At 47.0% G+C, this 25330-nt stretch overlaps 1 protein-coding gene across 2 annotated transcripts in view; it reads left to right on the forward strand.

The window, feature by feature from the left end:
- LOC310772685 (signal-induced proliferation-associated 1-like protein 1) overlaps positions 1-25330 on the forward strand; it is a 78600-nt gene that overhangs the window by 37482 nt on the left and 15788 nt on the right. For both annotated transcript variants that reach the window (XM_083632549.1, XM_083632550.1), the window contains exons 3-12: positions 7036-8731; positions 8865-8995; positions 10210-10398; positions 11689-11863; positions 13318-13421; positions 15305-15462; positions 21340-21919; positions 23073-23347; positions 23865-24122; positions 24398-24544. In XM_083632549.1, the coding sequence (XP_083488675.1) occupies positions 7261-8731; positions 8865-8995; positions 10210-10398; positions 11689-11863; positions 13318-13421; positions 15305-15462; positions 21340-21919; positions 23073-23347; positions 23865-24122; positions 24398-24544 (3488 nt within the window). In that variant the 5' untranslated portion in view covers positions 7036-7260. The remainder of the gene's footprint in view (positions 1-7035; positions 8732-8864; positions 8996-10209; positions 10399-11688; positions 11864-13317; positions 13422-15304; positions 15463-21339; positions 21920-23072; positions 23348-23864; positions 24123-24397; positions 24545-25330) is intronic.

Below are 25330 nucleotides of genomic sequence, written 5' to 3' on the forward strand. Positions count from 1 at the left end.
GTAATGGTGTAATCAGTAATGATACAAAGCTGGGTGAAAATCGGCAAAGTGACCCTTTAAATGCGGTGGTTTCTGTATTGTGATGTGATGCCTGTGTGTGTGTGTGTGTGTGTGTGTGTGTGTGTGTGTGTGTGTGTGTGTGTGTGTGTGTGTGTGTGTGTGTGTGTGTGTGTGTGTGTGTGTGTGTGTGTGTGTGTCCGTTCTATTTATCTGTCCCACACTCGTCAGCATGGGGCCCAGCACTCTGGGACTAGACCTGCTATTTCCACTTGTATTCATATCAGAGAAATGTAGGTGTTAGTAGCACTAATTATGCTACTTAGCTCCAGTCATGTCCTCTCTGTCCCAGATCTGGACTATGGACCACAAAACAGTACTAAAGCTTCTCTCTGCTCTCCACTCATGTCCCTATTGCTCAGGTCAGGGCCCATTTATTAGAGTATATAGACAGCCATGTCCACTTCTGGGTTAGGCTATAGTGGCTATAGTGGCGATGTTGTAGGCCTCTGGATTCTGTGTGCTGCTACTTTCTTACGGAATACAGTTTGTTTTCCCTCTTATTGGCAACTGTTCACATTCCATTTGATTAGTTTGTTTTTTTAAGCAACTTGTAATCACTCTTGTCTTACACACTTAACAATTGTCGGGCACACAACTTGTTTGTACAGTGTGTAGTGTGGTGGCATAGTGGCATAACAGTCAATCAATCACTGTTCACATGGATGGCCTCTTTTCGCTGAGTAGTATATCTGTGTGTGAGTTAGCGTGAAGTTGACATTGATGTTGGGATGTGAAGGTGACTCAGCTGTAGGCCTGGTGTGAAGATGACTCAGCTGTAGGCCTGGTGTGAAGATGACTCAGCTGTAGGCCTGGTGTGAAGATGACTCAGCTGTAGGCCTGGTGACTCAGCTGTAGGCCTGGTGTAAAGGTGACTCAGCTGTAGGCCTGGTGTTAAGGTGACTCAGCTGTAGGCCTGGTGTGAAGGTGACTCAGCTGTAGGCCTGGTGTGAAGGTGACTCAGCTGTAGGCCTGGTGTGAAGGTGACTCAGCTGTAGGCCTGGTGTGAAGGTGACTCAGCTGTAGGCCTGGTGTGAAGGTGACTCAGCTGTAGGCCTGGTGTTAAGGTGACTCAGCTGTAGGCCTGGTGTTAAGGTGACTCAGCTGTAGGCCTGGTGTTAAGGTGACTCAGCTGTAGGCCTGGTGTAAAGGTGACTCAGCTGTAGGCCTGGTGTAAAGGTGACTCAGCTGTAGGCCTGGTGTAAAGGTGACTCAGCTGTAGGCCTGGTGTGAAGATGACTCAGCTGTAGGCCTGGTGTGAAGGTGACTCAGCTGTAGGCCTGGTGTGAAGGTGACTCAGCTGTAGGCCTGGTGTTAAGGTGACTCAGCTGTAGGCCTGGTGTAAAGGTGACTCAGCTGTAGGCCTGGTGTTAAGGTGACTCAGCTGTAGACCTGGTGTGAAGGTGACTCAGCTGTAGACCTGGTGTGAAGGTGACTCAGCTGTAGGCCGGATCTGAAGGTGACTCAGCTGTAGGCCTGGTGTGAAGGTGACTCAGCTGTAGGCCTGGCCGTCACAGTGTGGCTAATGTGATCACAGCTAACAGGCAGGCAGGCCTGACACATCCCAGCCTTCATCTCCCCTCGTGTCCTGCTGATCTGCCAGGCAGAGGAACATCACTCAATCCTCACATGACTTTCAAAGGGCCCCTCTGCTTTTTGATGTGTGCAGCTTGGGATCCTGTTTTTGTTGTTGTTGTCTTTATGTTCCGCCTGGAAGGTTTGATCCAGAAATGTGCATCTGGGCGTTATGATTCACATTGCTATCCAGGTGCACGTGAGGAGGCATCAGACACTGGGCGTTATGATTCACATTGCTATCCAGGTGCACGTGAGGAGGCATCAGACACTGGGCGTTATGATTCACTTTGCTATCCAGGTGCACGTGAGGAGGCATCAGACACTGGGCGTTATGATTCACATTGCTATCCAGGTGCACGTGAGGAGGCATCAGACACTGGGCGTTATGATTCACTTTGCTATCCAGGTGCACGTGAGGAGGCATCAGACACTGGGCGTTATGATTCACTTTGCTATCCAGGTGCACGTGAGGAGGCATCAGACACTGGGCGTTATGATTCACTTTGCTATCCAGGTGCACGTGAGGAGGCATCAGACACTGGGCGTTATGATTCACTTTGCTATCCAGGTGCACGTGAGGAGGCATCAGACACTGGGCGTTATGATTCACTTTGCTATCCAGGTGCACGTGAGGAGGCATCAGACAAGCCACGAGCCCAGAATTGGTGAGAGAGCTCCGACAGTTGAAGAGATTGAGATTTATTGATGGATTCAGACCTCATGATTTTGCTCTCGCTGTCGCTGATATGCAGGCTAGGTTATCACATAAGTCAGTTCTGAGTAGGTTTATTTTATTGCAGGCAAAAGCCACTGTACAGTTTTCATTGGAGAATTTAACTCATTAGGGGGGGGGGGGAAGCAAAGTAAACTAATTTTGAATTTGGCTGAGCTTTCATGTTTCCCCAGATGCTTATGCTGAAATTGGTTATAAAAGTAGGCCCCCCTTATCTGAAATTGAACATGTCAGTGACTTTTCACGGAAACTCCCATCCAAATTCTGTTCTGCAGGCAGGTTTGTGGAATCCAGATATCCCCTCTCACTTCTTGCAGAACAGAAACGTCTGCACATTTGTAAAGATGGCCTGCATGTTCTAAAATGAGCTAAAGCATCTTCATTCTAGACCTCAACCCCACATAGGGTTGTCATGTCACGGTACCAGAATTTCTAACGTCAATACGATACCCAGGAAAATATTGACTCGATAGCATTTTCGATACCACGATGGGAGGAAATGACAACTTTTAGCTTGTTGAAGCAAGAATGATGGGGAGGGGAAAATCAGTAGTATGTTTGAATTTTCATTAAGAGAAAGTACTACTGGTATCAATACAAAAGACTATTGTACTATCCGTTAACTAGTATCAAAACGATACTATCGATACCTGTTGCAAATGAGTGTTGTATTGTATTCCATTTAAAAATTCCATTATTGACACTTATCGATACTTTTGACAACCCTACTTTTCCACTCTTATTTCTGTCAGGGAAAGTGGGGTGAGGTGATTAAGGACATGGATGAGTTTGTAGCCCTTTCTAAACATGCAGTGAACTCCTGAAGATATCCAGATCCAGACATCATGCGGATGGGCTGTATGTATAGACGGCTTTCTGTGCAACGTCATCACATAGATGCACACGCATCACCGGGGTAGAAAGCCGCTCCACACCTTAGACTGTATGCTCCACACTCGTTTGAGTTGACTGCCGCCTCGCCTGGAAAGCAGACGAGAGCAGCCGAGCGCAGGCGCAGGCGAGGAGTCAACAAGTCGAACACCCCCGACGGCACACTCACTGCTGCTTTTCTTCTTGTACAGTTTTGTTTTATGTTAATGTAGGCATTACAGGTGGTATTTATGTAAAATGTAGAGTGACAGCTTGGAATAGATATAAAATTGAAGTTTCTACACTTCACTGTGGGTTTGTGATGCACCTGACCTGTGTTGAACCAATGGGCGATCAGCTCGATGCATTTCTCGTCATCCTCTGTCCCTGTGATGCGCACGCACCCACTAATGTTTGTAAACAAGAAACCCCGTCTAGACACAATTGTCCGTTGTGAGCGCGCTCCCATGAACACGGATCTTACGCACCTAAGCTCCTGGTACTATCATGTCCGTGTGGCTCCTGGTACTATGTCTGTGTGGCTCCTGGTATCATGGCTCCTGGTACTATGTGTCCCTGTGGCTCCTGTTTAGAAGGTACAGGCTCATCATGTCCAGACTCCAGAGCGAGCGAGCGGGCGTGTGCTTACAAGCAAAGGATTTGTTGCACTTGTGACAACCTGGTGACAACGAGCATTGTCAGCATCGACTCTAGTGACGTATAACCAAAGATACTTATAATGTCTTTCTCTCTGGCGTCTCTCTCTGCCATCTCTCTCTACCTCTCTTTCACAGCACTTGCTTGTGTGTGCTTCGGTTTGTGTGCTCCTTGTAGGGCTGTACCATTAATCGATTTTTAATCTCAATTACAATTTTGGCTTCCCGCAATTATGAAAACAAAATAATCAAGATAAAACAATTTATTATATATACTGTGTATATATATATATATATATATATATATATATATATATATATATATATATATATATATATATATATATACACACTGTATATACACTGTATATATATATATATATATATAGGCCGGAGGCATTATGGATCCGGGTTGTCCGTCCGTCCGTCCGACTGTCCGTCCGTCCAATGTTTGTTAATGCGATATCTCAGGAATGCCTTGACGGAATTTCATCAAATTTGCCTCAAACATCGACTTAGACTCAAGAATAATCTGATTCGATTTTGGTGGTCAAAGGTCAAAGGCCAAGATCACTGTGACCTCTCGAACGCCATTTTCAAGCTTGTTAACAAAATATCTCAGGACTGCCTTGACGGAATTTCATCAAATTTGCCTCAAACATCGCCTTGGACTCAAGCATGAACTGATTTGATTTTGGTGGTCAAAGGTCAAGGTCACTGTGACTAACGCGATATCTCAGGAATACCTTGATGGAGTTTCATCACATTTGCCTCAAACATCGACTTGGCCTCAAGGATGAACTGATTAGATTTTCGTTGTTAAAAGGTCAAGGTCACTGTGACCTCACGAATGCCATTCCCAAGTTCGTTAAAGCGATATCTCAAGAACGGCTTGATGGAATTTCTTCCAATTTGGCTCAAATGTCAACTTGGGCGCAAGGATGAACGGATTACATTTTGGTGATCAAAGGTCAAGGTCACTGTGACCTCTCCAATGCCATTTTCAAGCTTGTTAACGCCATATCTCAGGAATGCCTTGACGGAATTTCATCAAATTTGCCTCAAACATTAACTTGGCCTCAAGGATGAACTGATTACATTTTGGTGGTCAAAGTTCAAGGTCACTGTGACCTCACGAATGCGATTCCCAAGAATGAACTAATGGCAGAGGCATAAATCCGCGGTGCGGTCGTTTTAGTATTTTATTTTATTTATATTTGTTCCTTTTATTTCTTTGTTTTTCAGTTCAATTATATTTAAATTTCAAAGAAATCCAGTATCAATTTTTAATTTTTAATTTATCCTTTATTTAACCAGGAAGGTCCCATTGAGATACAATATCTCTTCTGCCAGGGAGTCCTGGTCAAGATGGACAGCAAAAATAAAAGGTTTCATATAAAAAATACAAACAGGGACAAATAACATCACAGAATACACACAGAAACACAACAAGCAAACACAAACTACAAGGATTAAAGGCTAAAAAGAAGGGCTAAAAAGAAACTTGACAATCGCACATTTCACATGCAATGACATTGTTCTGTAAAAACAGATTTTAGAGTATTTTTAAACATGTCAAGAGGGGGTAAAGATTTCATGTTTAAAACCCTTTGTAACTCGTTCCAGGCATATGGTGGTGCATGAAAGGAGAAGGAAGATTTACCTAGCTCTGTTCGGGTTTTGGGGGCCAAGAGAAATTTTTTCTCTGATGACCGATTGTTAAATCGGCTGTGGCGATATGTCAATAAACTAGAAATATACAGCGGTAACTTACCTAATAAAGCTTTTAAAAAAAAAATTAACATATAGGTTTTTCTCCTTAGACTCAGAGAAGTCCATTGAACCATTTCATATAATTGACAATGATGTGTGCGGAAACTTGCATCAGTTACAAACCGCAGGGCACCATGATAGACTACATCCAGTTTTTTCAGAAGAGCAGAAGCAGCATGCATATAGATGACATCATCATAGTCTAATACTGACAGAAAGGTACTTTGAACCAACCTCTTTCTGGCAGTAAAAGGAAAACATTTTTTTAAACAAATAGAAACCTAACTTTGGTCTAAGTTAAAAACTGTTTTCCAGTTCAATAACTGCATGATGTTGTCAAAGTCAATGAGTAATCACGTTAAATAATCGCGATCTCAATATCAGTCAAAATAATCATGATTATGATGTTTGCCATAATCGAGCAGCCCTAGCTCCTTGCCTGTGAGCGCGTGTCTGCCCCCGCCCCCTCCTCTAAGGCTCCGCACACAGAGAGAAAGCGTTCGAGACAGATTATTAAATAGTCGATGAGAATGAGCAAACGAGCAAACATCAGATAGTTTCAGTTTTTCCAAATGAAGCTGTCCTAACCTGCTCCATGTGTCAGTCAACAGGCTGAGCCACATGTTGCTTGATTGAAAAAATGCTCGCCTTGGCTCTACTTCTGCAAAGCTTCGCGCACTACTCCACCTTCAAAATAGGGCTTTTTTCATGGAGTGGAGAATAGCTTTCTATATCTCTAATCTAGTCTACATTGAAAAACTTTATTAAACGTCTGTCTAGAATAAACCCAGCAGCACATTAGAGACAGTCCGCATGTCTGGGAACGCCCACAAAATGTTAAACGGCTGGCGCGCGAGTGGGGTAAAACCACCGATATATCTCATGGGCTGACTCACCAAAAGATGGAGCTGCGACTCTAAACTACATGTTTGGGGGTTCTAGAGCAGATGTGCGTTTACTGCTGTGGTTAAAATCCCCGATTGTGTCTGCCTGGGCTGGGCTATCAGTTAAATTCTAACTTTGCTGAATGGATAGAATGGGGGTTTTTACCCCACCCTGACCACGCCCCCAGCCAGGCTGAGCCAGTTAACCAGCGTCTATTGTGGGCGTTCCTAGAGCCTGTATGGGCGTTCCCAGACATGCGGACTGTCTCTATATGGCATGTCCACCCCCCACCCCCACCTCCCCGCTCACTACTCTCTACACCGGAGATTTTCCTCATGTGTGGAAACAACAATGCCTCTTGTCTGCAAGGGTAACTCCAGGTCCGGGAATGCCGACATAGTCCAGAGTTCATGTCTAGAAGTGGCTTATATGTTAATTTACTCCACACACTTACTCCCTTTACTCTCTCTCATTGTTTTTCAGCATCTTCTGTTTGGGTTGAAGAGTGCCAAGTGGTGGAGCAGACACAGTCAAAGAAGGAGTATGCATGCTTGAGTGCTGAAGAGGTGGGCTTGCCCCGTCACTGCTTCTCCCTCTTCACTCGCTGATTCAGAGAATCAACCTGCTCATGAAGTCAGGGAACGCCATCCCACCCCCGTGGCATCCATGCCTACCCGCTGAGTGCCTTTAGCCTTTGGCCCTGGTGTCATGACCAGCCTGAAGCGCCCACCCATGGAGCGCACTGTTGGGGGTTCCATCCCCGCCACTGACGAGTTCTACACCCGCCACCTCCGCATGGCCAATGGAGGAGTTATACCAACCCGCACAGACAATATCCATCCCCCTCCGGGCACAGGAGTGCCTAAAATGGGGGTACGGGCACGTGTAGCTGACTGGCCACCTAGAAAGGACATTGGAGGGGCCCTGTGGCACCAAACTATGGAGCCTGAGAATCCTGGTGTGCCCTCTGTTGGACATGTTAAGTTAGGCCACTTATTGAGCCCTCATGACTCATCCATGCTGCGTAATATCCACAACACTTTGAAAAACCGAGCCCAGGCCCAGGCCAACAACTACAGTCCTGACAACCGTTACCTGGCCCCAGGAGACTACCGAGGCCCTGCACACAGGAACCCCCGTCACAGACGCATCCGCCAGCGCAGCAACAGTGACATGACTATCAGCGAGATGGAGGGCAGTGGGGACAGTGGAGAGGATTGGGGCCCGCCACCAGGGGCAAAGTGGTCCCCTCTCCATCGAGAGTATGGTAGCACCTCCTCAATAGACCAGCATGGAGCATCTGGAGAGAGCTTCTTTGAAATGCTGAAGGGCTACCAAGGGGAGAAGGCTGACCAGCGTAGCCCTGCTCCAGAGAGACTGGAAGACCTGCTGAATGTGGGACCCAAGCCAGCCACCTTGGATCTTCAGGAGGATGTCGCAGAGAGCCAGACTCCTAAAGCCAAGGACCGAGAAAAGCCCCCCAAGAGACGTACAAAATCCGAGACAGGGGGCGAGTCAATATTCCGCAAACTTCGGAATGTACGGGGGGAGTCGGACTCCCCCAGGGCAGGGTCTGACGCAGAGGACGGTCGGTCAGATGAGATGGGGCCCCCTCTCAAGCCCTGGCTGTGTCAGAAAGGCTTTGCCCACTACGATGTTCAGAGCATGCTGTTTGACCTCAATGACGTCATCCAGTCACGGCAGACTGCAAACAAGAGGAAGAACATCACCACAGGGGCGTCTGCTGCCGCCGCAGCCTCGGCCACCTCCACCCTCTCCTCCACCCACAGCCTGCCCTACAGCTCCCCCGGTGGCAGCCAGGAAGAGCTCAGTGCCAGGGACAGCCCCAGTTTGGAAGCAGGGGATGAACAGAGCAACGAGATGCTGCTGAGCTGTCCCTGCTTTCGCAACGAGATCGGAGCCGATGGCACAGGAAGGCGTAGAATGGGAGCAGGTGGGCTGCTGGGTAGTGGAGCAGGTAGCGGAAGCTCAGGGAACCTGAGCGGGGAGGGAAACATGTATGAAACCTCTGTTAGCCCCCACTGTACCAATGCTGGAGTAGCAGTGCTAGAGGGACCGAAGGAGGGTGCCAGCACACTCAGTGACAAGGGCAAGCAGTACATTGTGGAGCATGTGGACCTGGGAGCCTACTACTATAGGAAGTTCTTCTACCTTAGGGGTGAGATGGATTTAACTGCTTCCATTACATTTAGTCTTTAGCATATGTTTGTTGTTAAAAGCAGTAATATTGAATATTCCCTAAAATATGTTTTCTAATTGTGTTTGTTTCTCTGCCACCTCCCCTGCCTCAGAGCACTGGAACTACTTTGGGATAGACGAGGCGCTCGGTCCGGTGGCGGTGAGCTTGCGCAGGGAGAAGCTGGAGGAGGACAAGGAGCATGGCCAGCAGTATAACTACCGCCTCATCTTCAGAACTAGCGAGGTCAGCCATAGTGTCTTACCTACACGTCAACCTCAACACCACTTCACATGACTGCTCTGGGATGTATCTGCCTGCTCATTTTGTTGTGGGAAATGTGGCAAGTTAAGACAATCATTTTGGTGGCCTAAGAGAGAGCAGAGTAGACAAGTTGATTTTGGTTGTGTTTTTTAAAATGTAATTTCTCAACTGGTCACTAGGAGACATGTAGTAATCACCGATCCTGCCCAAGAAGCATATCTCTTGTATATCCGTATGGAAGCCTATCAAAAAATGATACATACCAGGAAGACCAGCTAGAGGTGAAACTAGTCTCCGTCCTTATTTCCTCGTTATGCAACTAGCCCGTGAGCTATTCGGCTGTCTCACCACATCAGCACTGTGTGAAGAAACTTCAGGAAGTGCACTCATCCTCCAGCCTCCAAGGCTTGTCAGTGCCACACAACCTCAAAACCACTGTGGAGAACTTAGCTTCTCTGTTATAGTTAAAATAGCTGTCATATTTAGTTGCAATTTTAGTTCCAAATCATTTATTTCATTATTCATTTGTTTTAGGTTTTATTTTGTGTTTTGATCCTGGGTAATGTGTGATTTATTATATGGACATACATTCCCAGACAGAGGTAGAAGGCACTGGCCTCAGGCTGTTTGTTGTAAGAATCTCCCTCGTGGATTGCAGTAGGAGGACAGGTGCGTGTGATTAGACTCCTGCACTCCAGAGCAAAATACCTTGAGACCCAACTCTCCCTCCATCCAAACATGGAGAACACAGTCCCATTGTCATGGCCCCGCCCGAGGCTTGCAGGAGAGAAAGTCTCCGTCCGTTCCAGCTGCTTATGATAGCCGAGTGATTGAGTTCACTCCCGGAGACCAGCACAATGTAGACTCTGTGTACACAGAACGCTTGGTCAAGCCCCCCCACCCCTCCTTCCTCAGTTCCTCTTTCTATTTACCCCGGGCCAAGCTTGAATCATAACTGTCCTGTTGTTTTATGCCAGGTTCTTTCAGGGCAAACACACAGGATGGAATTACTGTCAAAAGCGCAGCGACTTGTATCTTTTGGTGTCTGGGCACGCATGTTTTGCTGGCAATCAGTGCGTTCCATCTCTGAGGAAAAGTTCAAAGCACATCCAGGATTCCTGAGGTGCATACCTTCTCTTCTCACACTCCTTGTCTGTACTCTCCTCTCCTCGTCTCCCCCTCTCCATCCATTCCAGCTGACCACTCTCCGAGGTTCTGTCCTGGAGGACGCTGTGCCGTCCACCTCTAAGCACGGCACCACCCGAGGGCTGCCCATCAAAGAGGTGCTGGAGTACCTTCTGCCTGAGCTGGATGTGTCCTGCCTTAGATTGGCCCTCAACACGCCCAAGGTCACCGAGCAGCTGATGAAACTGGATGAACAAGGGGTAGGCGGAATAAACATCACCTTCCAATATATCAACAATGTGAGCACAGAATCCTATTAATGCACACCTGATTATCTTTTAGAACAGTGGGTCTCAACCTGGGGGCCAAAAGATCATTTAGGTGATGAGGGGGAAAAGCATGTTTCTGCTATACAAATTTATTATTATGTCTTTTTTTCCCTGTCTCACAATGAGCCTTTTTGCCCTTGTGAAATACTGAATATCTTGTAGCTTCAAGGCCTCCTCAATGAATCATATGAAAGAACCTGAGAAGGGAAAATCATTTATTTGGTTGAACTCTGCACGTTTGTGATGGGGGTCATCATGAACCACTGTTTTAGCAAACTTGATAATTTACAGTTTCATATAGGAGACACAGATGAAAATGATTTCACATTTGACAATTGATCAATTTAAGTGTTCAAATTTAGCTTGTATATCAAACAATAGGGACTTTGTATGGCTGTATGAAATAGCTGACATTTGTTTTTATTTTTTTTATTTTTTATTTTAGTTTGTTTGGATTTTGGAAGGGACAGCATATATTAATGAACAATACATACCCGATGTATTGTAAATACACAGAATTTGAGCAAGAATGCTAGTTTCCATCCGTAGTCCCCAACAGGCAACAAACACAATACAGACAGGTAGCAGCAACAACAAATTCAGAAGAAAGCATAAGTCATGTAGAAAAAGAACATTACACTATAAAATAAACCACAAACAATATAGCAGCAGGAAGTAAAAGAAATACAAACCTAGTTAAAAGGTTCTATTCGGAACCGCCCAAAACATGAAATCTCACACACACACACACACACACACACACACACACACACACACACACACACACACACACACACACACACACACACACACACACACACCAAACTCATTCAGAAATGGTTACAGGTTTGTTTGTCGATGAGCTGCTTTTTGAGTTGAGCTTTAAATGACGCAAAAGTTGGGCATTCTCTTATTTTTCGGCTGGTCGGCCGTTCCAGCTGATGCCTCCCTGGACAGACGGTACATTTTGTGCAAAGGTGGTGCGTCTGAACTGCACCTCGCAGTCCCCTCTGGTGGCAGCCCTAGTGCCAAGACCACCATAAGGCTTTCTTTTTATGAACTCCCCCAGGGGAGGTGGGCATAGTCCATGTAGGGTTTTATACATGACACATTCATTTGTTGATGTCCATGGTAGTGTTTGTGTTTTGTGAGTTATTTTGTGGTGCATTCAGTCTTGAAGTTAACTCAATATCGTGTGTATGCATGCTTGCCGGTCCTCAGCTGAGTTTCCAGGTGAAGGTGGGGGTGATGTACTGCCGAGCGGGTCAAAGCACCGAGGAGGAGATGTACAACAACGAGACGGCCGGCCCGGCGCTGGAAGACTTCCTTCAGCTGCTGGGGGACAAGGTCCGCCTCAAGGGCTTCACCAAGTACCGGGCCCAGCTCGACACCAAAAGTAAAGGCTCCCTCCCAAACACACACATACAAAATGACACGCACGCACGCACACACACACACACACACACACACACACACACACACACACACACACTCACTCTCTCTTAGGGGGCGTGCTCTGTAGGGTGTGCTCTGTACTGGCTCCGGCCGGAGCTAGACCCTTCTCAGCTGATGGGCTTCAATCAATGCAGCTAGCGTAGCGGGGAACAAGCTAGCCTGAAGGAGCTAGCTAGCGGTTAGCTGTAGTAGCACTATAAGTGTGCTCTCTGAAGTCTATCTCTCTCTTCTCTCTTTCTTTCCCTCTTCCTCTCATACAATCAAAACATATTTTGATTTGGTTTCTGCAGTTCTATAGTGCCTGTACTTTGCCCCATCATCTTGCTTTTAGTCAACTGTCTTTCATTTCACTTTCACTTTATTTTTATCTTTGAACTTTGATCTCTCTCTCTCTCTGTATCCCTCTCTCTCTGTCTCTCTCTCTCTCTCTGTATCCCTCTCTTTCTCTCTGTACCCCTCTCTTTCTCTCTGTATCCCTCTTTCTCTCTGTATCCCCCACTCTCTCTCTGTATCCCTCTTTCTCTCTGTATCCCTCTCTCTCTCTCTCTGCATCCCTCTCTCTCTCTCTCTCTCTCTCTCTCTCTCTGCATCCCTCTCTTTCTCTCTGTATCTCTCTCTCTCTCTCTGCATCTCTCTCTCTCTCTCTCTCTCTCTCTCTCTCTCTCTCTCTCTCTCTCTCTCTCTCTGCATCCCTCTCTTTCTCTCTGTATCCCTCTCTGCCTGGTGTCTCCACCCCACTAGTTCCTCAGTGCTCCTAATGAGGGCAGCAAATTGCAGCTCATCCCAATCATGGATGTGATGTGTTTCAGTTCAGCAGGCTGTCTGGCTGTGCATACAACTCGACTGAAACCTTACAGGTTAGCTGACTGATGTTGGACAGAAGTAGTATCCCGATGAAGGCATTGTCGCTGAAAAGTAGAGAGCAGTGTGCGGCTTATTCACTTTGACTAGACAGAAGTAGTGGATCATTTCAGGTTTATGGCCTTGTTGTCCACCCACACACACACACACACACACACACACACACACACACACACACTGAAACTTGGCTCAAACGCTGTCCATTGTTCTATACTGCAATATCAAACAAAAATGTAAAGAGCTCCACTTGACTCATGTCATTTTGTTGCTGCTGTCATTATGGGCATTGGTTTTGACAGTCCAGGCTGACATTGATCCACAGTATTTGATCCTGTAGTTGTTTTGGCTCTGCTGAGACTACATCCTGTCTGCTACAGGAAGCATTGTGCTACGCTGAGACTGCATCCTGTCTGCTACAGGAAGCATCCTGTCTGCTACAGGAAGCATTGTGCAGACACAGAACACACATCTGAGAGAGATGGATAGCAGTAATAGCACAATGGGTCCTAACATTGTATTGCTATGTTTCTCCAGCGGATTCCACGGGCACGCACTCCCTGTACACCGCATACAAGGACTATGAGATTATGTTCCACGTGTCCACGCTGCTGCCTTACACGCCCAACAATAAGCAACAGGTACAGTATGGAGGGAGAGCCTGACTTCTGGGCGACACCAGTCACATGTCAGGAAATGGAAACATTACAATGTAATAATGATGTCATGATTGTTTGGGAAATGTTGAGCCAAAGAGAGCATGAGAGCTGTGTCATTAACTCATTGAGTGCAAGCCACTTTTGGAAAACGGATGCTCCCAGTGCCAGCCCTTTCAGAGCGTTTTCAGTGATAACTCAAGACCCACAGAATATTGTGTGATATTACTACCGTAAAACTTCCAATAAGGGCCTGGTCCCCAATTGCCGCCGGGTCTCCAATAAACGCCTGGGGTCAAACTCAATTTTGCACATAAGCGCCGGTATTCCAATAACAGCCGGGGGCGGTTATTAGATTTTTTTTTCAGTGATCCCAATAGACTACTTGCACAACTCCACTAATTCCTGAAATGAGTAGGGCATATTGGTTTCCTGTCCTACACTATTGGATGAACTGATTAATGTCAGGTGTGCCTTACTGCTGCAGTCACAACAACAGTGATCAGGCACACCTGACATTAATCAGGAAACCAAGATGCCCTACTCATTTCAGGAAGTAGTGGAGTTGTGCAAGTAGGGGTATATTTACCATATTATGAGCATTTTGATACTGCTGACCAGGAAATCTGTACAAAAAATAATAATCGCCTGGGTCAATTTTGTACAATAAAGAAATAACCGCCTGACTCCAATTGCCGCCTGGTCTCCTTTAAACGGCTGGGGTCAAACTCGATTTAGCATAATAAACGCCCGGGCCCTTATTGGAAGTTTTACGGTCTGTAAACACCGAACACGCCCAAAGAACGATGAGACTCTCTTGCATCATCAGCAAAAAAAAGTTTATTGATATCATTTTCCGTTCTTTAGTTATCAGCCGGAGAAGATAGGTTGATTTCACCAAAAACAGACGTTTCAAACTAAAAGCTGAGATAATGAGCCTTTTGTGAAATGAAGCATTTCAAGCACATCACTGACTCTGAAGCTAATATTTTCTGATGTAGTGACACCTCAAAAATAATTTCCTTCAATAAAAGAGCGAAAACAAAGGGATTTTGATGGCAAAATAATATTTTTTAGCTGCAACCAGCAGCGCTGGCCTTCTTGCTGGTCTTGATTTACTGCTGGTGGGCATCAGATGTTCTAGCTTGTGTTTGCCAATCTGTCCATCGAGCCTGCTGTCTGGGTCGGTGTTGAATGGTGCCCTGCGTGCCCCACCCCCCTCAACTGCAAACTCCTCCTCCGTGGGAGTGTCTCTGGTGGCTCTCTGCTCTGAATTTTCCACTGCACGTTTCAAAGTGCGCTGCACCCAGCCTATTTTCACAGCACTCTGCCGTTTTTGTCGCCGGCTCCCAGCGCTTCCAGCTGAGAATAATTTATCTTGTCGGGTGCTCCTTTTCTGGCAACTAATCATGTGGAGGGGCTATCGCAACAGACAGAAAGGCTCAATTGTGGGAGCAGATTGCCTGCTGTTCACAGGCACAGCTAACGTTACAGCATGCATCGGTTTCCGTGTGCCCACTGCCCACGGCTTCTTCTCTGTTTTTTTCCTCACCTTTCTCTAATCTGGAGAGCACTGTCGCCACCTAATGGGTCCGTAAAATAGCTTATACACCTTCAAAATCCCCCATACTTTTACAGGAGATGCATCAGGCTTTGATCCACGTCCCACCGTCAAAAAACCCAATTGACGTATTTAGACGTCATTGGCACTCTACGTTACTATTTGAATTGACGTCTTTAGACTTCATTGGCACTCAATGAGTTAAGAGGAATGGATGCATGATATGACTCGTGGCTCAGCTATTAGATTTGAGTCCCATGCTAAAGCAGGTTTTTCACTGTGTACTTGATTGTGTTCCATTGACCAGTTGCTGAGGAAGCGCCACATAGGGAACGACATAGTGACCATCGTGTTCCAGGAGCCCGGTGCTCACCCCTTCACCCCCAAGGCTGTCCGTTCCCACTTCCAGCACGTCTTCATCATCGTCCGTGTGCACAACCCCTGCTCTGACAGCACATGCTACAGGTGGGTCTTCTCATTTGACCAGGAGAGATCAAAGGGTGCTTTCTCGGAACACTTGCAGAGTCATCAACTACGCCTGGAGGGTATGCATTCGCAAGTGTTCTGTCCCTGGACACGCCAAAGTGTTCTGTCCCTGGACACGCCAAAGTGTTCTGTCCCTGGACACGCCAAAGTGTTCTGTCCCTGGACACGCCAAAGCGTTCTGTCCCTGGACACGCCAAAGCGTTCTGTCCCTGGACACGCCAAAGTGTTCTGTCCCCGGACACGCCAAAGTGTTCTGTCCCTGGACACGCCAAAGTGTTCTGTCCCTGGACACGCCACAGTGTTCTGTCCCTGGACACGCCAAAGTGTTCTGTCCCTGGACACGCCAAAGTGTTCTGTCCCTGGGCACGCCAAAGTGTTCTGTCCCTGGACACGCCAAAGTGTTCTGTCCCTGGACACGCCAAAGTGTTCTGTCCCTGGACACGCCAAAGTGTTCTGTCCCTGGACACGCCAAAGTGTTCTGTCCCTGGACACGCCAAAGTGTTCTGTCCCTGGACACGCCAAAGTGTTCTGTCCCTGGACACGCCAAAGCGTTCTGTCCCTGGGCACGCCAAAGCGTTTCCCAGACCACCTTTTCAAGTGGACCCTGTCACAGTTCGCTGTTCTGCGCCCAGGCATGAACTGCAACGTTCACACTCATGAAACGAAGTGTGCTCGGTTCCGCTCCCAGGTCCCCAGTGTGAAAGCACCCAAAGACAAGAGTACAACTGGACTGGCATTTTTGCCCCTCGCTAAATTCCTACACTGACTGGGCAGCTATTCGATGTGTGAGGACCACATTGGAAGCAAGTGCAGGATCTTCTTGTGTTATAATCATGTCCATCTTTATTCACATACTGTACAGTATGTTTGTGAAAGAAAGAAAGTCAGAAAGGAATGAAAAAGGAAGAAAGGTATTAAAAAAAGAGGTGCTGGAAAAGACCATGCATGCTGAAGAAAACAACTTCCTGGCTAAATAAAGGTTTAAAAAAGAAACCCAACAGTCTTGGGGAAGAATTGGAAAGATGTCTAATTTTCAGTCACACAGAATTTTGATTATGAAACTGCAAGATTGACACTGAGGTTAAGGTTTCCCCACCATGAATATACATGACCCCGTCTAGAGACCTAGGAGACTCATTACAATGTAAAGTAGGCCAAACTGGGGGCTCACCTGTTAGAGCGCGTCCCACTAAACCCACAGGTCCACCAGCTGCGGTCCGGCTCCGTGCGGCTCCATGGTACGGCTGGCTGAACAGCCTGACTGAACAGACCATGTAATAGATCGGCAAAGCATGCGGATCGGCAAAAATACACACCTGTTCTATTTTTGCCGGATCGGCATGTGTCTGACAAGATTACATGGGTGCAGGTCTGTTACCGGGGCCGGACCGCAGCTGGTGGACATTTGCCTTAAGGCGTAGTCCTTCCCACGGCTGGCCCGGGTTCGATTCCAACCCGTGGCCCTTTGCTCCACATGTCATCCCCCCTCTCTCTCCCTATCTTTCCTGTCTGCTAACTGTCCTGTAAAAAAACCAAATCATAATAAAAGGGGTAGGCCAAACTGATCTAACCCACTAGCAGATCTGAGTAGAAATCTGGCTTCAACTTCCTATCTTGGTCCAGAATGTGGCCTCTTTTATTGCAACCTTTAAATCTCCACACCACTTCTAGACTGCTGCCAGCGGTGTTGTTCTCATGCAGGTAGCTTGCTTTAAGACAAAATCATTGAATGGAAGGCTTGGGATGCAGTTACAGTTGCAGTTAAAAGCCTGTTGCGTGACCACTCTCCCGTCTCTCTGCACTGTATAGAGTATATTTGATTTGATTTATTTATTTATTTAGACGGGACAATGCAAAATTGATGAACACAAATAACCATGGAACAGATAAAAACATCTGGAACATAATAAAAGTGTAAAAATTGCCGGATTTAGCACGAGGCTAGTTTCCATCCGTTGTCCCGAACGGACATTTGTCCCATTTGTTTGATTATGGTCGACCGGGAGAGATTGGCCCTGCAGTGGCTGTCTGAAGTTCTGCTCCTCTCTTCCTCTACTGGCTGCCTATTGGCCTTGTGATAATCTCACTGCAGCTCTGTGGCATTCACACTTACGCATCACTACCCCATCACACACACACACACACACACGCACGCACGCACGCACGCACGCACTCACACACACACACACACACACACACACACACACACACACACTCACTCACTCATTCTCTCACACACTCACTCTCTCACACACTCACTCTCTCTCTCTCACACACACACACACACACACACACACACACACACACTCTCTCTCACTCACATGCTGGGCTCTCCACTTGTGTATTTCTCTGTCTTTCACATACACACACACATTATATACACAAACTCCCTCTCTCTCTCACTCTCTCTTTCTCCTTTTACGTCGTTCTCATATTTGCTTGCGTGTAGACAGACAGACAGACACACACACAGACTTTCCCGCGCCCACATACAATAATTCACTCTGCCACTTTGCCTTTGGGCAGAACAGCGAGAGCCGGAGCTTTCTGAAGGAGTTCGCACGCACATCAAGGGCTCGCTTCATGCGGACGAAGCGAGCGAGTGGGAAGGATTGTTGAGAGCAAGAGTCCCTCAGAGCTGGCAGAGTCCACCTCAGGAACGGACGGGTCAAGCCAGGCTGTCTCTCAGCTCACACCCGCATCAACATTGGACTAATTTATTTTGAGCACTCCTCCTCTTTCTCTCTCCCCTGTCACCTTTTTCCTGTCCAGCACCCCTGTCCCATCGAAGCCTGGACACCTGCTTTCAGTCCCACCTGTTTTTTCCTTCTTTCTTTTCCTAAAGGGGGGCATCTTTAGATCTGGAGTCAGGAGAGTTTTAAAGAAAGTCAGGGAGAGTTTTAAAGAAAGGGACAAATGCTGCTTTTCCTGCTTTTCCTCCTGGCTGAAATGGAGAAGAGCGGCACACGGGAGCCGTGAGGACGATCTGGCTACCCCACCCAGAGCCACTCACATGCTCCCAGTCTTTGGATTCTACTGGTATCCTGTGCATCTACTCGCCATACATCACGCCTCCACTCCTGACTGTCTCAAGACATCTCGCTCTTTTTCATTGATGATTGGGAAAAAGTTGGCCGTCCTGGACGAGAGCATGTGAAGGGTATGAGATGGCTACAAGGATCCGCTACTCGACATTTGGTGGTGTTCCTGTTACCTTGTTGGATTGTAGCAATACAACACAATCAAGTTAGCACTGGTGCAGCAACTTGTTTTTACAATGCCAGTAACTCTCAACGCTTTAAGATATTTTACTGAGTAACAACCTGAAGAGGAAGGTTTTTGGTGAACTCAGCAGGTGAGTTAGCTGTGTTGTTGTCTTTAGCGGCATGGGAAACCTGTGCAGAGTGTGATGCTAATCATTTTGCCACTCACTGGATACCAAGCTCCATGGATTTCAGCTTGTCACACATGCGCACACACACACATTCACACACAAATGCCCACATATACATACGCTAGCTTGATAACCATTACACACAAAGAGATTATTGTTTGTTGTGATTTCCCCCACGATGCATGGGATGCTGTCTTCACATCTTGTGTAAGACAATGTCATTAATGCACTGCCTTCTGTTTCTGAATATCATCACTTCTCTACCTCTAATCTCTATTAGGTTATGATTTGTTGAGTCATGTAGTTATTAATAGCCTGTTGTTGATTTGTTGGGTCCTCTAGTTATTAATAGCCTGTTGTTGAGTTGTTGGGTCCTCTGGTTATTAATAGCCTGCTGTTGCCTGCTGCTGAGATTTGGATAATGCCCCGGTCATATTGAGCCAGTCCGGAGCATCAGAGGAGTTAAGTGGCCTGGGGCCAGCTGGGTACTAATCTGCTGCTTTAAACCATTGCCTCAAAGTCACATGGGGTCAACAAGCCAGATTGCATAACTACTCTAGAGCTTTGTTAACACATTGAATGCCAGCCATGTTTTCATTCCTGTAGGTAAGTTGTGCCAGGGGTGTTTTTGACGATTCTGGCTCATTTTAGAACAGCCGAGGATTCTTTTCTGTTAAGAATTCATGAACACCAATCATCTAAAAATAACTAATAGAATGTGTGCTTTCTCTGTCTAAAAGAGTTAGTTTGCAGAGTTAGTAGTTATGTAGATATTAGCCGTTGAGTACAGCATGGTTTCAGCGTCTGGAAATTTATTCAGAGATAAATGGCTTTTTGTGAAACAGTCACTTTAACCATTCATTTTTGGCATCAGTAAGACCGTCAGACATTCTAAACAATAGTTTTGAACAGTAATTTCCTCCATAACAACAGGAAACACCCCTCTCATTCAAACTCCTCCCTCCGTGTGTCTTCTCCTCCTTCCTCCTAACAGCGGGCGTGTCAGAAGCGCGTTGTGCTGCCTGCCTGTCTGTCTGCGTGCCTGCCTGCCTGCTTGCCTGCGTGCGGGGACGAGTCTGAAATGGATTACTGTAAAATCGCCAAGCCATTTCCTTGAATGGCTTGCTCCCGCGGTGTGTGTGTGTGTGTGTGTGTGTGTGTGTGTGTGTGTGTGTGTGTGTGTGTGTGTGTGTGTGTGTGTGTGTGTGTGTGTGTGTGTGTGTGTGTGTGTGTGTGTGTGTTCACGCGTTGCTCCGCGGCTCTGGGGGGGAGGGGATCTCTGTCCGTTCTGTGTGTGTGTCTCCGGGCTCCTGACTGTAAAATCGCCAAGCCATTTCCGCGGGAGGCGGCTGCTTTTGGTGTACGGGTCCCGTGGCTGTGGCTTCTCTCTGTATCTGTCGCCACTTAGTGGTCGGTAAAATAGATTACACACATGCTCTTGCTCCTATAGTTATCTCGAAGATGTAAAAGGGGTTGATTGATGTCCCACCGTCAAAAAAACATGTAAGACGAGTTAGGTCGTCCTTGGCACTTAAGCGCTGGATTATGTAAGACGAGTTAGGTCGTCTCTGGCACTTAATGTGTTAAGGAGGAGTACGCTCTTGTTTCTTGCTAGTGCGCTAGGCGCTAGCTATAGCACTCCATCTCCAGTCCATACCATGATGTAATGAAGAGTCAGCTGGCTTGTCAGCTGTGATTGGATCTATATTATGTATATGTCACCGCGTGTAGTCAGGCATGGCTTGCAACATTACTGCTGCAGGGTTATCTGTTTAATGGTCTGGATGGAGGCTTGTCATGACCGTCACATCAGCCTACCCAAGCCCAAGTCTCTCCCTATTCACAAGGCTTCTTCTCTACAGGCTGTAAGTGTGTATGCTTTAGTAGCTTCCATTGCTTGCCACTCTTCCTAAAACTGGGAGAGCATTAACATGCTACCAGATGCATGCGGTCCAAATGTCTATCATTCAACATTTCTATCAAAGCACATTTTGTTAGTTAAATTTAAGCTAAAGCTATTTAAGTAGTATAGCTTTACAACCAGTTTCTTATGAACAACAGGTATGAGCTAGCATTATCTACCTGTTTACTAATTGATAGAAAGCCAACTCTAGCACAGCCATTGTGTAGAATTGGAATTGGAGAGGTAGACGGTAACAAGAGGAGAGCCCTGCCCACAAGAGACTAACACCCTCCTTTATACTCACAAGTGAAACGGGTCAAAGGCAAAAAAAAAATACCTAAGGGGAAACTATGCAAAGATATCTCCACTATTCTTTTACGAGCCCATATATGTTATTTGTCCTTCTGACGTTTCCCACTAAGCCTCTTTTCCTCTGCCACTGGTGTTGACACAAAGGCATATCGGGTGTATATAGGGTGACTACTATAGATGTCCTAAAATGTAAATTTATTTAACTCATACCCTGCCTCCCCACGCCTCTCTTTCTTTCTCTCTGCAGTGTGGCTGTCACCCGCTCCCAGGACGTTCCCTCCTTCGGCCCCCCAATCCCCAAGGGCGTGACCTTTCCCAAGTCCACTGTCTTCAGGGACTTCCTTTTGGCCAAAGTCATCAACGCTGAGAACGCCGCCCACAAGTCGGACAAGTTTGGTGCCATGGCGACACGCACACGGCAGGAGTACCTGCGAGACCTGGCGGAGCGTCATGTGACCAGCACTCCAGTCGAACCTACTGGGAAGTTCCCCTTCATCTCTCTGGCCCACAAGCGACGGGAGAAGGTGCGTCCGTACAACGGGGCGGAGCTTCGGAGCCTGGGGGCGGTGACCTGGCAGGTCCACGCTGAAGATCAGGTGGCCGGCGCCGAGCGTGAGTGTCTATTGGCCCTTTCCAATGACTTCATCATCTTATTGGACCAGGAGGCCAAGGCCGTGGTGTTCAACTGTGCCACACGCGACGTGATCGGCTGGTCATCGGGTAGCCCCGCCTCCATGAAGATCTACTACGAGCGTGGCGAGAGCGTGTCACTGCGCTCCATCAATAACAATACGGAGGACTTTGGAGAGGTAGTCAAAAGACTGGAGGTCAGTGGTGCACAGCTGCTGTCTATGATATCCTGACAATACGTCTTATTAGCACACACACCATCTGCTGTAGCTATCACAGGTCACACGGTGCCAAACACCCGTCACTGACTAATAGCTTGTAATGAAACCTTTACTATCTCGCTCTTATCAAGAGCCACTTAACAATGAGTGCAACAATAGGATTTGTGTAATTTATAAAAAGCCAAATTTACCATCAACCAATATAATATGCTGTGCCCCTTAGAATATGCTGGTGACCATAGGGCAGTTATGTAAGAAAAAGGTACTTGGTGAAGTTGTTTGGTGGTTTGAGTGACTTTCATTCCTATGGTTCCGTGTTGGACACATGTTATGTCTACTGTCCACTTCCGTGACAACAGTAGCATGAACTCATATTGTGGATGTTATGATAGAGCCTTTAATTATACTGTCAACCAAAGCCACAGCTGTTGTGTTGTAACTATTTGATTATAAGCCATGCAAAGCATAATACATAGTGATTATAAGCCATGCAAAGCATAATACATAGTCATTTGGTGACATGATATCATTATTTTTGAAGTGGTGCAGGTAAGGCAATGCTTTGTGGTGAGGTATCTGCTTCGCTCTTCTGACAATGCAATTGTAGTTGTTGATGGTAAACAAGGTAAAGAATTACCATTGCATGCTAAGCAGTGTTGGCACGTGTCTTTCTTTGTACATCAGGAGTGTGATATTTTGTGCCGTAGCCTTTGTTGTGGGCATCCTGACATGCAACAGAGTTGTATCCTGATATCCGGCACTGCTGCTGTTGTGGTTGGCTCCAGGGCTATAGTACTAACCACTATTTACCTCTCAGTCGACTTCACACGTAGGTAGGAGAAGGGCTTGACAGGGTGTGTAACTTTCATCAATTCTCTGGAAGTGCACCTAGCCATCCAAATTGAAGGGTTTCATATTCATAGGTTGTCATGGATAGACTCTGTTTCAACTTGTGTGAGTTGCTGCTAGGGTCAGATCAGATGAGATTAAACTTAGATGAGAGTTGAGTACGGTAGATGAGAGTATATTAGTTTACCTGCAAAAGGCTAAGAAGGCTTTGTTAGAAATTGTGACTGTCAAACATTGTACATTTCTTACATTCTTCCACCTGCACCCCTCCACCCTCTAGCTGTTGACCAAGGGCAGTCAGACCACAGAGATGACCCTGCGCCGGAACGCCCTGGGCCAGCTGGGCTTCCATGTCAACTTTGAGGGCATCGTGGCCGAGGTGGAGCCCTACGGTTACGCCTGGCAGGCTGGGCTCAGGCAGGGCAGCCGGCTGGTAGAGATCTGCAAGGTGGCCGTAGCCTCACTGTCCCACGAGCAGATGATCGACCTGCTCCGAACCTCTGTCACTGTCAAGGTGGTCATCATCCCCCCACATGATGACTCCACCCCACGCAGGTAGACACACACAACACTCAATCAGGACTATCTTGTTTACACTTGCTACACAAATCTGTCCCGTAAACCAGATGAATCATTGATCACTAAGCCCCTGTTCACACAGTACGCCGAAGCAACGCTCAACCTAAGCTGTACCTACGCTGAACCCACAAGTTTCATTTAGGCCTTGTTAACAGGCGAAGCCATTCACACCACCTGCACGCGTGCCACACTGACGCCTTGCCGAAGCCACGCTCAAGCGATCGCTCAGGATTGATGCCTATTTTCCAAGCGTGACGCGTGAAGCCAGGCATGAAGTCAATGGGAGTTGTTGGCGGGTTCAAGGCGCTGAGAGGAAAAGAGAAGGCGTCTTGTGTGAACGGTTAGGCGTACGTTCAGCTTGTGCCTGCTTCAAGCTTCAGTTCTGCTTACGTTCGGCGTGCTGTGTGAACAAGGGCTAAGACAGCAGCTGTCTGTGGCTTTGATGAGGCTGTCAGTATAGTGTTCTGACTGTGAATGCTTCACGTGTCAACAGAGGCTGCTCGGAAATCTACCACATGCCACTGGTGGACTACAAGAACCACAAGGAGGGCATGCCCTATGAATTCAAGTTCCCCTTCCGCACCAGCAACAACAACAACAAGTGGCCGCGCACCTCGTCCAGCCCTCAGACACGCACTGGTGGGTCGGGGGGAACGCTGATCAAGGCCCCGCCTTCGGACTTCACTGACCGGAACTCTGCTGCCATCCCTCGCAGTGTGTCCAGCGACGGACGACCCCTCAACCCCAAAAGGTACAAAAATGTCTTAAATCATGTTATCTAAGTTGAAACTTTAAAGGATTTTAATACAGGTCTTACGAATGTTTCCGTTTCTGTAAATCAGCAGTCATCCTGACTTACTGTAAGTCCCGATGAGTTGACAGTTGTTTCAATTGAGAAAGTGTTTTCATATTTCATTCCAACTTCCATTAAACGGTCTTGAAAAGTCCATGTAACTTGAATGAAACTAAATATCATAGCTGTAGTATGTCCTCAGCTTATATTATCATCCCTGTGTGTGCCCACAGATATTCTCCGGGGAACGACAACTACGCTTTGGCCTGTTCCATCGTGATGGGTCGCTCACTGCACAACGCAAACTCCTCCTCCGTGTCCTACACAGACAGCAGCACCGTGGGCTCCACCCACTGGAGACAGAAGTCCATTCCTGATGGGTAGGTTCACCTGTCCTTCACTGTCTGTTACAGAGGCTGAAGAGAAGTTCAACGCAAATGTGCTGAAGATTGATTATACCAACGCTGAACCTCAAGCCGTTTTCACACATACGGTTTTTACCGCTAAATGACCGGAAAGCGGTCTAATGCCTTCATGTGTGAATGTTGTTTTCCGGTATAAGCGTTCCCCCGTCATCGTGGACATTTCACCAGTTTCGATCTTGTCAGAAGAGCGGTATGCCGCGATAAGGGACACAAGTAGGAAACGGGTCCAGTCATTTCCCTGTATCAATGGGCGTTGTCTCAGGTGGTGTTGACCACCAAAGCACTATTGCCAGTCGCAAACGCGCTTCCAGTGGTTTTCGCCACCGGGTGATCTTGCGTGTTAGTGCGGGTCGGACCAGACTCAGCAGGTAGTCGAAAGTACACCGGGACATGCGAAAATGACGCTTCCATTCCACGTCGTCAAAATTGTTCAGAGCATCTTCCCAAAATAAATTCCCTCCTGGTCTCTCTCACTTCCAGACGGCTCTAGTCTCACGCAGCAGCGCAGAGGTACTTAACACTGTCATAATCTGTCCCCGGTTTAGTCTATCGTCATATTCTGCACGATGTTTAGCGAAGAAGACGAACATGAATCTGTTTCTGTTCGCACGTATATACCTTTCCATCTTCGCCTTAATTTGTCTGCGTCGCTGTCTACGTTTGAGGAAAAAGCGTGTCAGCAATATTATCAAAAGAGTGGACGCCGGCTCCATGTTTGTTTGTTTTTTCTGACTGCCTTGC

This window comes from Poromitra crassiceps (genome assembly GCF_964638095.1).
Source record: "Poromitra crassiceps genome assembly, chromosome: 3".
In the NCBI taxonomy this organism is placed as follows: Eukaryota; Metazoa; Chordata; class Actinopteri; order Beryciformes; family Melamphaidae; genus Poromitra; species Poromitra crassiceps.